The 14592-nt window shown below is 30.6% G+C and overlaps 5 protein-coding genes across 14 annotated transcripts; 2 read left to right on the forward strand and 3 right to left on the reverse strand.

Annotated features, from left to right (window-relative positions):
• Positions 1–15: 15 nt before the first annotated feature.
• Positions 16–1394, forward strand: LOC112904353 (gastrula zinc finger protein XlCGF49.1-like). Its single transcript, XM_025974171.1, has 4 exons — positions 16–46; positions 140–391; positions 607–852; positions 1042–1394. Exons 2-4 carry the CDS (start codon positions 150–152, stop codon positions 1241–1243), a joined length of 690 nt encoding a protein of 229 aa, XP_025829956.1. The 5' UTR covers positions 16–46; positions 140–149; the 3' UTR covers positions 1244–1394.
• On the reverse strand, positions 810–8755 carry LOC108736631. Of its 6 annotated transcripts, none has more exons than XM_025974170.1 (5): positions 5743–5917; positions 3767–4574; positions 3315–3652; positions 2618–3096; positions 810–828 (listed from the first exon to the last, which is right to left on the reverse strand). In XM_025974170.1, exons 2-4 carry the CDS (start codon positions 4465–4467, stop codon positions 2618–2620), a joined length of 1518 nt encoding a protein of 505 aa, XP_025829955.1. In that variant the 5' UTR covers positions 4468–4574; positions 5743–5917; the 3' UTR covers positions 810–828. The 6 variants fall into 6 exon arrangements, 5 of the variants coding, with proteins under 5 accessions (XP_025829955.1, XP_018324622.1, XP_025829953.1 ...); XR_003231040.1 differs by lacking the exon at positions 810–828 and adding an exon at positions 1714–2279 and having other exon boundaries at positions 2352–3096; XM_018469120.2 differs by lacking the exons at positions 810–828; positions 5743–5917 and adding an exon at positions 8581–8755 and having other exon boundaries at positions 1714–3096.
• LOC108736633 (peroxisomal biogenesis factor 3) lies at positions 6417–8387 on the reverse strand. Its single transcript, XM_018469124.2, has 4 exons — positions 7981–8387; positions 7713–7919; positions 7482–7661; positions 6417–7420 (listed from the first exon to the last, which is right to left on the reverse strand). The coding sequence occupies exons 1-4, from the start codon at positions 8308–8310 to the stop codon at positions 7112–7114; spliced, it is 1026 nt and encodes a 341-aa protein (XP_018324626.1). The 5' UTR covers positions 8311–8387; the 3' UTR covers positions 6417–7111.
• Positions 8756–9086: 331 nt separating the features above from the next.
• Positions 9087–11354, forward strand: LOC108736634 (zinc finger protein 570-like). 4 transcript variants are annotated; one of them, XR_003231041.1, is made up of 6 exons: positions 9092–9206; positions 9331–9862; positions 10004–10136; positions 10521–10610; positions 10693–11056; positions 11264–11354. XR_003231041.1 is itself a non-coding variant. In XM_018469125.1 (5 exons), the coding sequence occupies exons 1-5, from the start codon at positions 9204–9206 to the stop codon at positions 10946–10948; spliced, it is 1014 nt and encodes a 337-aa protein (XP_018324627.1). In that variant the 5' UTR covers positions 9092–9203; the 3' UTR covers positions 10949–11274. The 4 variants fall into 4 exon arrangements, 3 of the variants coding, with proteins under 3 accessions (XP_018324630.1, XP_018324627.1, XP_018324629.1); XM_018469125.1 differs by having other exon boundaries at positions 10693–11274; XM_018469128.1 differs by lacking the exons at positions 10521–10610; positions 10693–11056; positions 11264–11354 and adding an exon at positions 10227–10505 and having other exon boundaries at positions 9087–9206.
• A 155-nt stretch (positions 11355–11509) lies between these two features.
• On the reverse strand, positions 11510–14500 carry LOC108736637. Of its 2 annotated transcripts, none has more exons than XM_018469131.2 (5): positions 14025–14500; positions 12615–12953; positions 12397–12474; positions 12282–12320; positions 11510–12216 (listed from the first exon to the last, which is right to left on the reverse strand). In XM_018469131.2, the coding sequence occupies exons 1-5, from the start codon at positions 14068–14070 to the stop codon at positions 12143–12145; spliced, it is 576 nt and encodes a 191-aa protein (XP_018324633.1). In that variant the 5' UTR covers positions 14071–14500; the 3' UTR covers positions 11510–12142. The 2 variants fall into 2 exon arrangements, with proteins under 2 accessions (XP_018324633.1, XP_018324634.1); XM_018469132.1 differs by having other exon boundaries at positions 12135–12216; positions 12272–12320.
• Positions 14501–14592: the final 92 nt, after the last annotated feature.

The following is a 14592-nucleotide window of genomic DNA, read 5'->3' on the forward strand; positions in this document are numbered from 1 at the left end:
TCNCAGTGGTACAATTACTGCAAAATATTGCCATTTGGATTTTAATGTAAAATGTTACTAATAATTGTAATTTTTAAAATTCAAATATTTTTTCACAATTAGTATTTTGTATTATTAAGTTATTTTATATAATTTTCAGAAGTAATCTGATGCGTCATCAAACATTGCATGATGTCCAAGGTCCCTTGCAATGTCCAATTTGCAGCAAATCTTTCGTCAAAAAATTTTATTTGATCTGTCACGTTCTTATTCATTGTGAGGAAAATCTGTACGAGTGTCAGGTGTGTCAGGAAAAGTTTTCTAGGAAAGACCATCTCAAACTACATATGCGCGTTCATACAAGACAAAAGCTGTTCAGATGTGAAACTTGTGGACAAACATTTACTCAGAAGTAAGTAAGTATACTGGATAAATGTTCATTGTAATTAGTTTTGCCATATTTTTTTATCAAAATAGATCTTCAATTTTGTTGCCACAAATCAAGAAATGAAAAGTTAATGAACGTTTCAATGCACCATTGGCGTTGACATAATGTTTAATGTTACATTGTATTGCCAATTGTTGATTATTATTTCGTATTATTAAATTAACTTTAATAACTTTCAGAGATACTTTAATGCATCATCAAGTATTACATACAGGCCAACGTCCTTTTGAATGTCCCATTTGCGGCAAAAGTTTCGTCCTAAAATCAGACTTGCCCAGACACCTTCGCGTCCATACAGGAGTGTATAAGTGTCAGTTGTGTCAGGAAAGGTTTTCCAAAAAAGATCACCTCGATGATCATATACGTGTTCATAAAGGAGAAAAGCTGTTCAAGTGTGAAACCTGTGGACAGAGATTTACTTATAAGTAAGTACATAACGATAAATACTGTTGTGTAATTGGCATACCAAAAAGTAAGCCCATAGTACATGGCTATTATTTTTCGAGTAGTACATGAGAAATCTGCCTGCGCTGCCTTAATGTTAGTAGTATGTATTACTATTTTGTATTTAGTCACTATTTCATATTATTAATTTAGTTTTATATAATTTTCAGAAGTGGTTTGACGAGTCACAAAATGATGCATACGGGCGAACGCCCATTTAAATGTCCGACTTGCGGCAAAGGTTTCATCCGAAAAATAGACTTAAATAGGCACGTTCACGTCCATACCGGACAGTACAAGTGTCAAGTGTGTCAGAAAAGATTTTCTGTAAAAGTACATCTTGATAAACATATGGACGTTCACACAGAGTAATCACGAATGTAAAATTCTTTTTTCTAAAGAACACACACCTGCAGTTAATTATTACCATCAGTTTATATTCACACAGTTTTATTTTTTTTTCTTACACGTCGTAATTTATTTAAAAAGCAATAGGTAACTATTAAGTTAAATTTAGTTTCATATTTTATCGGGAATTTATTTTTGTTGTATTTTTTAATGTAAATCGGTTTTTAAGTAAGAAAAAAAAAACAATAAAAACAATATAAAATTGCGACAACTTTAAAAATTTTATTTCAATCCTGAGATGTAAGGCACCAAAATAATGTAATTATTCAACAAATTCAATTTAGTTTGATTTTTTCCTTTTTACAAAATTTTAACTTAAAAATTATCCACAAACTTATTTTCACTTATACTTTATAAATATTAACATTAACTGTTAAGTTAAAGCTATTAGAATAATCTAATTTTACGAAAATATATATAAAACGTTAGAAGACAGTCAATCCATTTCAACAACTTTTTTACTGCAAAAAATGCATTAACACTACAATAGGCAAAAAACACATTAACTTAAAGATGTTTAAATAAAACAAATTACACCTTAACATGTACTAATTCGTTTAAGTTGAAATAAAAAAATACACAAAGTAAATTCCGTTATAATTGTATTAAAATGTAGATAATCAATTGTAAAAAAAAGGAAACATTATACGTTTCCAATAATCTACTATTGCAAATATTGCAGGTATCAACAGAATTAATACTGGCTAATAAAAGCTGCCCATTTGCATAAATTCACATCATGTAATAAGCAGCAATTAAAAAAACATTAAGTACACAATTATAATCGGACTGATTTAATGTTTGAAGAGGACTCGATATTTATGATTCAACATTGGTTGGTTTTCCTCCTTCGATGAGTCGACTACAGTTGTGATAAGACTTAGTGTCTCATAATCTCTTAGCCTCAGCACAACTCAGCAAATGATTCTACACTCCCGGCCATAAGACCAAATACTGAGCCCCCTTGAGGTAACATCGGCCATGAAAATCTTCTCATATACTATACTTCATTAAAAAAAAAATAGAAATTGTGCATCACAAAAACTATTGTAATTTTTAGTGACGTTAATACCTTTCAGCCGACAACAATGCTTCAAAATTTACAAATGGAGCAATGCCTTGAAGATGATTCTTTATTGGTAAAAGTACAGAAGTTGTTGCAGTTGTTTTTAATAATATTCACTTGTTGTTTGTAACCATGGCATACTTTATAAAACGAAATTTGCCAGGCTAAATATTAATTAACAATAGAAACAAAAACAAAAAGTAAAACCAATAAACGATCATTCGATTGATATTATTCATGAATGTATAATAATTATCATTTAAAATATTTACTTAGACCTGCAAGTTCCGCAAATCGAGCCATTGTACATCATCATCGAATCGTTCCACGCGCACCTTCTGCCTATAATGGTACTCCTTTAGATACGCTTTAAGACATTTGGGCAACTGTAGTTGGTTGACGTCATCATACGTAATGCGATTGACGATGGTAGCACGGCACAGATGCTGCAAGGGGAAGACAAAATTTCGATGCAAGGGCCACGTTAGCATCGGCTCGAAGAACATGCACGTGCTGGGGTCCTTGTAATGTTTGATTAAGTCGCAAACAGTTTCCGAAGTATAGACTCCTGGATCGTGAGAATCGAAACTGAACTTGTGATTCCACTGCTCGATTCGCGCATGCAACGATCTTCCATACTTCCGAAATGAAACGCTGAAAAGAAACTCCTCTTGAGCTGAATCTCGGAGAAGAAAAGTTCCCTCGGGTTTACCGTCCAGAAGACGCTCTGCTTCGTATCTGTCCATTTTCCCTAGAAGAAATGAATAGTTACTTTCATATTGCACACGGTGTTTCTGCCAGCATGGGCCAATGAAAGTAAGTGAATCAACCGCGAAAGTGTTACTTTTATCCCATACGTTATATTTTGGTACCAAGTGACCACTCTAGCTGCCTAGATCATAGCTTAGCATTCGGGAGGAGATTGAGAAAATAAATCAATGTTTATCTCCTCGCTTACCTTACACTTACCCCAATAAAAGCTACAGTTTGTAACATCTAACAGGTCAGGCACAAGACAATGTATAAAGTCCACTTGTGTGTGGCACCCAGTGATTGTGTCTATGGGACAGGTGCGTAGCATAATGTGCGTGTGAAAGAGAGCACGAAGGGAGTCAACAGTCAGATCAGGGGGACATACTAGTTGCAAACGCCTTGGCGTCTGCCCGTTGTCACCCTCTACATCTGAGCACACAAGTTGTACTCGACGTGGCGGTTGTCTCGATGAGACGGGTATTTCCACACCCTGCTCGATTTCTCGCGCCCTTTGCAGCCGAGCAGTTTCATCACAGTCGTGAAATGTGTGCAACCTAACAATAAAACACTGTTACATAAATTTAAAAAATATGTTTGTGACAGTCAGTCTTCAAGAGTACAGTAAATCGATATTTAATAGTTTTCGGATATTTGCAATAATTTCTTACCAGTGCATATCAATAAACGGTGGAGGTACAATTATATTTCCAGTTGATCCACTGTACAGATCCCTATGAAGTACAAGTCCTGATCCTTCTTCATTACCAGATCTCTGCTGAGAAGCAGGATTGTGATTATTTGGTACTACACTGGAAGCACAACTTCCATAAGGTGTTTCTTCTTCTCTAGTTGCATTACTGTTTTCCGGTAATACATTTTTACTGCACTCCCCAGTTTCACTTGGGATGGTACCACCACTACCGCTATTACTACTAGTACTGCTACTATTACTACTACTACTACTGCTGCTGCTGGCTTCTTCTTGGTTTGAAAACACAACACCCGCCCCCAATGGATGGTCTTCTGTTTTGCGGTAGCAGGTGCATTGACAGCAAGACTGGCTTTCAGGTTCTTTTGGAGTTTTCTTCGAACAATTAAGCTTTGTAACCCATTTCGATGATTTTTTGAATGTGGAAAATGAAAGTGGAAAGTTCGAAGACGGTTGTTTTTTAGACCGTTTCAGAGTAAAGTTTAGGGAGCGCCCCTTACGAATATTCAAACCTAGAGCTGAAAGACTTAATTTAGATCTTCTTGGGGAAGGTGAGGTTGCTGGGGTTGCTACGATTTCCGAGTCGTTCTTTTCGTTGCTGGATTGAGGAGATTCAGTATCCTCACATGAACACTTCTCAGAACTTCCATTAGGATCCATTGCAGGTAATTGTGAAGTGATATGATCAAGTAGATATTATAAGAAGTCTATCATCCGTAGTTTTTGCCTTTAAAACTGGAGAGACGAAAATATCACGATGTAAGATTCTGTAATAATAAAAAAATGTGTTAACTTTCCCTGAATAATTGTTTTACTGTTCCCTTTTACAAAGAATATTCCAATATAAAAAATTAAAAGCGTTTATCAGTTATTATATATAACTTCAAATAGACCTAAGCTAGCTTTACTAGGGTCTAAGAAAACAAAAATAGTTATGTATATTCCTTACAATACTTTCAGTAGAATTTAGGAATAACTAAGTAATAAGAAGGAAGGACTTGGCTCTATTCTGATTAGACTAAACATGTTGAAACATGTTCAAAAGCAATCTTGTACTGTTACAAACACAAACGTACACATTGTAGGCAGACAAACACATAGACAAGATTAAAAATAATATATAACATTGATATAAAAGTTGTGTTAGTAGTTCATATATGTAGATAGGTATGTACACTAATATAATACACAAATACTCATGATCCTGAATGAATATGATTCATGCAATTAAATGATATTAAAAATGAACATATCATTGATTAAAATAACAGAAAACAAGTTCATTTAATCAATCAGTTATGTAATAATTCAATAGTAAACATATGCAAAAAACAATTACCAAGTTAAGGAGCACTTTAGGTACCTACATTAGATTAATAAAAACAGTATTTTAAAACGCAACATACCTAATGCTTGTTGATATTTAGAATATAGAAATATTAATAAGTAGTTTTGTATGAAAAAAAGCACTGCAATTAATATTGGTAATTAAAGTTTTACATGGTTCAGTAAATACTGCAATAAACCATTTAATTTTTTTAACAACATGATACGAAATGTAATTTTAATGCTACTTAAACGATAATAATGATTGAAATATTCTATATAACTTAGCAATTAAGTACTTACTGTAAAAAACAGTTACTTAATATTGTCATAAATTTCATTTTCCAAGAACAAAACTATAGAAGTAATTAGTAAATTATAATTAATATTTAAAATGAAATTTTACCTACAGGTGCTACTATGAAGTACACATTGAAAAAAATATTTACTTAAACCTTATAAACCTAGATTTTTTGCGTCCTAGCAAGGTAAACAAACCAATCAAAAGTAATTAGCTACGTCACATTCACATAAAGTAAATTAAAAGTAGGTTTACACTACAAAAACACCCATTTTTATATACCATAATGAAAAGCAATTTGTGCTTACCGTATAAACATATACAATTTTCTCCACAAGTTCTTCCACTTTAAAGACAAAATATCACTTGCAACTTGTAATCAAACATCTTTTATTTTGTTACACACGTTCCTTAAACCATCTTAAACACTTGATATGGAAGATTGTCTCTTTTATTATTCACGTCACATTTCTGAGAATTGTCAAGTCAAATCTCAAGAATAAACAAAACTTTTATAACACAGTATCGGACTTGTCTTCCATGATTGATCACATAACAAAATTGAACTGAACTGCCATTATTTACGATAGTTCAATTGAAAAAAAGTAAAATTACGATTCTATATTTGTTTGGATTATCTGACTCATTTTGAATTATATTCTTCATTAATCAAAAACTAAGCATATTATTTTAAATCGATTAATTCAAAATATCCTGGATCCGTCCCTGTTAAATAAAAATTTAAGGCTGGGCAGGAAATTATAAAAAACTGTTATTAAACTTTTTTATAAATAAAATAAGTGTATTAAATAAAAGATAAACAATTAAAAATTTCAATGTTTTAAAATATAAATTTCACTGACTAACATTTGTATGTACATCTTCACTTCAATGGTGACAACATGTACAGGGTGATTAAATGTTGGTAGTTAATTAAAACTAATTAAATATTTCATAATTATTTAATTCACTCAAAAAACAATATAAATATTTGGAAACTAGTGCTCCTTACTAATAAAGATTTACATATAACTTACAATAAAATCATATTTCCAAAAAATTTTTCGTGTTGTAATCAATTAATACTATAACAAAGCTTTACAACTTCTGATAACTTTTTACAATATCTTTTGTCTTAAAGTAGTTTAAACAAGTAGAAGTACTTTAATTAGAAATACATTATGTAAAACGCTTTCATTTTGAAAAGAAGCATTTTTTTTATAAATCTGAAAAGTTGGAGTTCTTCCATTTATATATATAGAAGTGGCACCTAATGAAAGCTACATGTCTATTAAACTAAGAAAAAGTTCACTGTGACACTGTCCACTTTCATTTTAAAATTAAAAAAGCAATATAAATCTTGAAAGAGTTTTGCTTAAGTGATTAAACTATGAAAACAGAATTTCTAGGTGATTTTACGAGTTAACTGATTTGCTAGTCCCAAAACTGGCTTTCAATTTATATTTTGCTCACAAAAATAGGTTTATTTAAGTTTATACAAAACTAAAATCAATCTGAGCGAAATTCACCATACTGATCTGACAATGATTTATATGGTACCTATAATAAGTTTCAATCACAGATACATTTCTCTTTTCCTTAATTTTAAATTCCTTTACCCAAAATGTGTCTTACTTAAAGTATCACATTGTAATCCAAAACATAAAATTGAAATGACTAACTAAAAGCTTCATATATATTTGCACTTAAGACTTTAAGCTTATCATGTGTAATCAACTGTTGTATTAAATGTTCTGGGAAGGCATTTTTAGTCATAATACCAGACAGAATAGGAATTAATTTGGCAAGTGCTATTTCAATTTGGGAAGGATGAATAAATGTATCATTTGATGTTCCTGTTTCATTTTTCTGTGGCTTATAAAATTCAGAAATGCTGTCACCTAATAAAATGAAGCCCCTACTAATACATGAAGTTGCCAAAGTTTTTATTTCGTCACTTTCTATTATATCAGCAGTGTCCTGAATCTGGAAACAAAATATATTTAAAAAAAAGATATAGATGAGACATGTATTAAATTTCATTTACCATGTCATCATAAATTTTAGGATTTGTTTGTTTATCTTTTGGAATTATATACTCTTTCATATGTTCTACAGGATCCAACACACTGTTTTTAGTAGCTGTTTGTACATCCCAAAATATCTTCTCTAAGTCAACTAATTTCATTGGTTTTTTAAGTGACAATGGTCCTAATATTTTTGAGTACTAAAAACAAGTACACTGAACAAATTTTAAAAACATATCAATTCTGCATACCTCTTTCTCAAAGAACGTTGATAATCTCTCTATACCTTCTTGAAGCAGTTTATTACACAAAAGCAAATACTTTTCTTGAACATTTGGACTAACAGAGTCTGGGTTTTTGAAAAGGTGACCACCTAATAGACCAAGTTGTAATCTACATGTGATTACTAATACAACAGCAATGTAAATAAAACAGGTAACTTTTGCAAATATTTTGACCTGAAAATAAATATTTTTCTTTATAACAATACCATTTAAGCATGCTAAACTTGCAACCTACTTTCAGCTCTTCCCATAGTTTAATTTTACTCCCTGGATTTCTTTTTATTTCTTCCAAAACTGCATCAGTATCTAGTGCTCTTGATAATGATTCCAGTAATGGATTGAGCAAACTAAGAATAGTTTGATTACAAGTACGTTCTGTGCTCTCAAAATGTTGTTGTTTTCTGGTTCTTTCTAAAAACTCTTTTGCATGCTGCTCCTGCCACTCCCTTAACTTTTGTTGGGCATATCTGGTCAGTAGAATGGATCCAGTAATAATAACACCGCTAACAATAAACTTATTTTTATGCCTGTAAAAGAAGTCCCTTATTCTTGATAACACCGGCATTTTTAAAATGGGTTAAAGTAAACTTTATTTAAAAGTTTTTAAAACAAATTTATTAAACATAACCTTAAATATTAAAGTTCACACTTGTTTATTTTCAATCAACATCTGTCACCTGTCAGTAACCTGTCAGTGGAGCCGTCAAAGTTCTGTCAGCGTTTGTTATCAAAAGTAATTAGCTACGTCACATTCACATAAAGTAAATTAAAAGTAGGTTTACACTACAAAAACACCCATTTTTATATACCATAATGAAAAGCAATTTGTGCTTACCGTATAAACATATACAATTTTCTCCACAAGTTCTTCCACTTTAAAGACAAAATATCACTTGCAACTTGTAATCAAACATCTTTTATTTTGTTACACACGTTCCTTAAACCATCTTAAACACTTGATATGGAAGATTGTCTCTTTTATTATTCACGTCACATTTCTGAGAATTGTCAAGTCAAATCTCAAGAATAAACAAAACTTTTATAACACAGTATCGGACTTGTCTTCCATGATTGATCACATAACAAAATTGAACTGAACTGCCATTATTTACGATAGTTCAATTGAAAAAAAGTAAAATTACGATTCTATATTTGTTTGGATTATCTGACTCATTTTGAATTATATTCTTCATTAATCAAAAACTAAGCATATTATTTTAAATCGATTAATTCAAAATATCCTGGATCCGTCCCTGTTAAATAAAAACTTAAGGCTGGGNCGGCATTTTTAAAATGGGTTAAAGTAAACTTTATTTAAAAGTTTTTAAAACAAATTTATTAAACATAACCTTAAATATTAAAGTTCACACTTGTTTATTTTCAATCAACATCTGTCACCTGTCAGTAACCTGTCAGTGGAGCCGTCAAAGTTCTGTCAGCGTTTGTTATTATTATAATATGGTAAATAATTAACATTTGTAAATAAAGTCGGGGTAAAAATCAAAAGAAATGATATTAACAGACATCATATACAGAATATTTAAGTAAGAAATATAAAAAGTAACTGCAAAGTGAATTGTTACAGGACATGGATGGTATATGGCATTTTTCTACAAAGGAACATAATAGAAAAAAAGAGTTTTTAAATTTAGATAATACAAAAGAAGAAACCGTTATAAAAACAGAAGTAAAAGATGATATATTTGAAAGTGAAATCGAATTTATTGACGAAACTCGTTACTATAATATAAAAAATGAACCATTAAATTTAAATGATATAAAAGAAGAAACCACTATCCAACCAGGAGAAGAAAATACTTTTGAAGGTAAAATTGGGCTTACCACCGGAATATGGGGTGTTTTTATTAAGGAAGATGATAAACAAAAGGAATTTTTAAACTTAAATGATATAAAAGAAGAAACTGTTATAAAAAAGGAATTAGAAGATGATATTTTTGAAGAAGAAATTAAGCTTAATTTAAAAAATATCAATGCAGATGTAACTGATGCCACTTATGTTGAGTTAAAGAAACTTAAATGTAAATTCTGTCCACAAGTTTATACATCAATATTAGACTTAAGCAGTCACTTGAAAGTTCACAGTGAGAGGACATCATGTAAGTGTACATTCTGTTGAAGAGAATTTGCATTTAAAGCAGATTATATTTGTCACATTAAAATTCATATAGGTGATATACAAATATGAGTAATGTAATAAAACTTATATAAACAAAAATCTATATAAATTTATATTTTAGTACCATGTTCAGAAACCAAGAAAAAGTTTGAGTGTGATATTTGTCACAAATCACATTTGAGAGAACATTCAACATCACACAGAGAAGAACTGCAATTTGAATGTGAAACCTATGAACAGAGCTTTTCTCAAAAGTAAGATTATCAAGAAGATTAAAAAAAAAATTGACATTTGTCTACAAACTAACAACTATTCTAAAAGATTTGTCCCATCAACTTTTTTAGTTAAATATTGAAACAGCGTGCTTGGCAAATGTGGAAGTAAAGTAGTCTTTATACTTAATAATAATAAAACAAATCCTTTGGTTATTCACCTTTATCCATGGAATTGTATTACAAATTAAAAATACATAAATTTTATTTCAATAATAGCTGTCAATGGTGTATGTGATGGTACTATAAATATAGTCCTATAAATGCTTGGGAGCTATGTCAAATCAGCATGGAAGCATATCACTTAATAAAAACTAATTTTGATGATTTTAACACTACTTATTTTTATTTTTTATTTATTTTCAGTAGTCAAAGTTCACAAAAGACAGATGATATTGTTATTGAATCCCATAATGAGCAAAATCCATCAAATCAAAGACATATGGTAACAGTCAGGTAATTATATTTATAACACATTTTATCACACGTATTGTATTTGTTAATGTTGTTATTTAAAATCAAAATTTCCTAACTTTAGAGTGGACAATAAGGATGTTCTGAAAAAAGCGCGACAACAAAGATATCGTGAAAGACACCGTGAGGAAATTAACAAGCGAAAAAGAGCTAGTGCCCTAAATAAAGAAAGAGAACGCAGGCAATTTCTACAAAATGAACAGCGCATTGCAACGGGACAAATTACTGAAGCAACATCAAATGATCAGTTAGTGGAAATTGTTCAAATGTATATTTATTATTTATTTTTTAATGTTTTATTTAATAACAAAATTTCATAACTTTAGAGTGGACAATAAGGATGCTCTAAAAAAAGCCAGACAACAGAGATATCGTGAAAGGCACCGTGAAGAAATTAACAAGCGCAAAAGAGTTGGAAGGCTATATCAGTTAAGTAGGAATTGTTCAAATATATATTTATTTGTTAATGTTATTGTTGTTAATTTAAAGTCAAAAGTTCGTCACTTTAGATTGGGCAGTGAGTGTAATCACTTGGAGTGGGCAAAATTTTTAGTATTACTAGAATATATAGTTGATTTTGCGTTTAATTGCTACTGCATATTTCATACTATTAAATAAATTTTTATAATTTTCAGAGGTGATTCAATGAGTCATCATACATTGCAGGCGGGCGAACGTCCATTTGAATGTCCCATTTGCAGTAAATTTTTTGTCCAAAAAGCGGACTTATCTAGACATTTTCGCATCCATACTGAAGTGTACAAGTGTCAGGTGTGTCAAAATAGGTTTTCTGTGAAAGACCATCTCGATAAACATATGGATGTTCATGTAAGGGGANTCAAAACTTTAGAGTGGACAATAAGGATGCTCTAAAAAAAGCCAGACAACAGAGATATCGTGAAAGGCACCGTGAAGAAATTAACAAGCGCAAAAGAGTTGGAAGGCTATATCAGTTAAGTAGGAATTGTTCAAATATATATTTATTTGTTAATGTTATTGTTGTTAATTTAAAGTCAAAAGTTCGTCACTTTAGATTGGGCAGTGAGTGTAATCACTTGGAGTGGGCAAAATTTTTAGTATTACTAGAATATATAGTTGATTTTGCGTTTAATTGCTACTGCATATTTCATACTATTAAATAAATTTTTATAATTTTCAGAGGTGATTCAATGAGTCATCATACATTGCAGGCGGGCGAACGTCCATTTGAATGTCCCATTTGCAGTAAATTTTTTGTCCAAAAAGCGGACTTATCTAGACATTTTCGCATCCATACTGAAGTGTACAAGTGTCAGGTGTGTCAAAATAGGTTTTCTGTGAAAGACCATCTCGATAAACATATGGATGTTCATGTAAGGGGAATCATCACAAATATAAAAAGGTTTTCGTAAAGATCTCTAACAACGATGTATGTAATTACACCTTAACTTGCTATTGGCTCAATTGCAGATGTTAAAGTTTTGATGTAAGTATTAGTATGAAGAATTAAATACAGCTTTATGAAAATTGCTTGTTTAATGATTAAAATATAATTTATAAAGTTGGTACATAAATAAAAGTGTATTTGTAAGATGTGGAAAGGACAATCCTAAAAAATAAAAAATAATTAGTTTTAAGAGGTATTGTTGTACAAAAAAGCGTACTATTTATTACCGCTTGTCGATCCAGATCGATCTGAAGTCGATGGAAGTTCTATAAACGTTATTGAAATTTTAATTTATAACAAAAATACTTAAAATGAAGATGATCACTAGTTTTAATTACTTACCATCACTCTCATTGTGCCTATTTATAGACGACGATCCAGTAAAAAGATGTTCTTGAATTAAAGGTGCATCTACAACATCTGAAAAACGTTCGTTTCTGTATTTAAATTATCTGATTGATTGTCAGAGCTTCAGTTAACTTTAAAAAAATAAATAAAACAATAACAAATTATCGTCATTTTTCCTCTGTTGATTTTTTTTTTATATGATTTTTACTTACCGAGATATACGGATTTCGAATCAGAATTAAATGTTGGGCCTTCCGAAATGACCTCGCATTTGTAAATTCCCGAAGATTTTGGCGTAAGGGCCATTAAGGTAACTTGACAAGATCCTAGGATAGCATTTTCTGAATAATCTAATTTAATTGCTTCTATAACATATGTAATAATTTCGCCGTTTGGTCTACACCTAAAAAACTGCTGATCGTCTTTATACCATGTAACATCATATAATTGTTCGCCTTCTAAATTGTATTTGCAGTCTAAAAGAGCACTGTGACTAACTTTACTGGGAACGTGAAATCGTGTTATTTTTACAGAAGAAGTTAAATTTGAACCTGTAATAAAAAAACAAATTGTCAATATTTCTATGCTTTTTATGTAGGTATGCAATATTTATTTAACTGTAGAGGGAAACAATAAAGTATATTAAAGAGATACTCTATAAAAATGATTGCCTATTTTGTAAGATAAATTGATATTTCTTTTGTTTGAATTATCGACAAGGAGTAATTTGATTAATTGAAAATCAAAATATAACTTTATATACTGAAAGGATAATTAATACAAAAAAGCAAAATGATGAATGAATTGAAGGGCGTCTATTGGAAAAGGTGCAGCCCCTTAAAAACCTAACGTCTCATATTCCCCCTCTTATAATTTCGTGTGTTAGATGCTATTGATAAATATCCCCATTATGCCAAAATCGACGCCGTAGTTGATTATGTTTTCCACCTTTTTTCATAGTCTCCGGCACGCAAAAAGCTTTTACCAATAATCAACGTTAATAATTTCTTACTTCCTTGCACGACGAGGGTAATAGATTAATATCGGGGAAAGTACCGCATACAATAATAGAACAGTCAGGGGGTGAATTTATTATTATTAGATGATTTGGATAAAAGAAAAAAAACAAAGAAAAAAGTTATTGAAGAGAAATAAGAGGTAGTTGTATTCCTTCGAATGTAACTTGACTTTTTAAAGATATGGGAAAAATCAATACCAAAAACACTTCCACAAATTACAAAAAAAAACAATTACATTGGTTTTGTTAATTAACTCAAAATTCACATACTGGTTTTTAACGTTTAATAGCTAAATAGTCACGAATTATTAAACTGTTATTTATAAAATAAGAATGTTTTAGTGTTTTATTGTGCACATTTATTGTTTTTGCGTTTACTAGATATAGTTTACAAACTTGTTCACTACACTCCGTTAATTAGTGTCTCTGAAAACTAATACAGACCGAAATTCTGTAAATAAATTTATTATCCTTCACTCATAAAAAGATTTACTTTATAACGGTAAAATTTTAATAATAAAGAAAAAATGTGTACGTAATTACTTTAATAAGTATAAACCTTATGAAAAGTTATGTTTATCTAATAAAAGGTTTTTATTCTTACCGAAAATAACGGTCATAATGACGGTAATCCAGCTTCGTTTGCACATATTTCAAATTCACTTGGGGAAAAACAATAGTAAATTAAAAAATTATTCGCGCAACTTCTAATTGGTGCTCTTTATAAACTCATTGTCAGTTTGAGAGAATAACGTCTCGTTATTGTCGTATGTATATAAAGTTAAGAAGTTCAATATTCGCTCTGCTGCTTCTATTCTTCTAATTGAAAACGCGAATTAAGTAATTTACATCGCGCTCCACGGGTTAAGAAGTCAAGTGGTGGAAAGTAATGCTTGTTACATACTCATCGTCTTGGAATAACGATCGATTTTCAAACGCTACTGAATTTATAACAATAATATTGTCTGTATATCGATTATACGCAATTAATTAAAAGCCTTTTATTTAATGGTATGTTGTGTACATGGTACGTGGATATCTATATATATTTTATTCTCGCATCTAACCGCACCTACGTCTTTGCAGCTACCAAATGAAGAAAGGAGAGCAACAAGCACGAACGTCTCTTTTAAATATTTAAATTATGTTATGCGCAAATGCTACAACATAAA

This window comes from Agrilus planipennis, unplaced genomic scaffold (genome assembly GCF_000699045.2).
Source record: "Agrilus planipennis isolate EAB-ADULT unplaced genomic scaffold, Apla_2.0 scaffold148, whole genome shotgun sequence".
NCBI lineage: Eukaryota > Metazoa > Arthropoda > Insecta > Coleoptera > Buprestidae > Agrilus > Agrilus planipennis.

Bases quoted from the DNA above. Each gene is read 5' to 3' on its own strand.
- LOC108736637 (XM_018469131.2), bottom strand. From the start codon at position 14,070: ATGTGCAAACGAAGCTGGATTACCGTCATTATGACCGTTATTTTCG. The intron at 12,954-14,024 runs GTAAGAATAAAA...TTTTTATTACAG, and splicing joins CATTATGACCGTTATTTTCG to GTTCAAATTTAACTTCTTCT. The intron at 12,217-12,281 runs GTAATAAATAGT...TTTATTTTTTAG, and splicing joins TCGATCTGGATCGACAAGCG to GATTGTCCTTTCCACATCTT.
- LOC112904353 (XM_025974171.1), top strand. From the start codon at position 150: ATGCGTCATCAAACATTGCATGATGTCCAAGGTCCCTTGCAATGTCCA. The intron at 392-606 runs GTAAGTAAGTAT...AATAACTTTCAG, and splicing joins GGACAAACATTTACTCAGAA to AGATACTTTAATGCATCATC. The intron at 853-1,041 runs GTAAGTACATAA...TATAATTTTCAG, and splicing joins GGACAGAGATTTACTTATAA to AAGTGGTTTGACGAGTCACA.
- LOC108736634 (XM_018469125.1), top strand. The intron at 9,863-10,003 runs GTAAGTGTACAT...TTTATATTTTAG, and splicing joins TCACAGTGAGAGGACATCAT to TACCATGTTCAGAAACCAAG. The intron at 10,137-10,520 runs GTAAGATTATCA...ATTTATTTTCAG, and splicing joins GAACAGAGCTTTTCTCAAAA to TAGTCAAAGTTCACAAAAGA.
- LOC108736633 (XM_018469124.2), bottom strand. From the start codon at position 8,310: ATGCCGGTGTTATCAAGAATAAGGGACTTCTTTTACAGGCATAAAAAT. The intron at 7,920-7,980 runs GTAGGTTGCAAG...ATTTATTTTCAG, and splicing joins AACTATGGGAAGAGCTGAAA to GTCAAAATATTTGCAAAAGT. The intron at 7,662-7,712 runs GTATGCAGAATT...ACTTGTTTTTAG, and splicing joins CAACGTTCTTTGAGAAAGAG to TACTCAAAAATATTAGGACC.
- LOC108736631 (XM_025974170.1), bottom strand. From the start codon at position 4,467: ATGGATCCTAATGGAAGTTCTGAGAAGTGTTCATGTGAGGATACTGAA. The intron at 3,653-3,766 runs GTAAGAAATTAT...TTTTATTGTTAG, and splicing joins CCGTTTATTGATATGCACTG to GTTGCACACATTTCACGACT. The intron at 3,097-3,314 runs GTAAGTGTAAGG...CATTTCTTCTAG, and splicing joins AAACTGTAGCTTTTATTGGG to GGAAAATGGACAGATACGAA.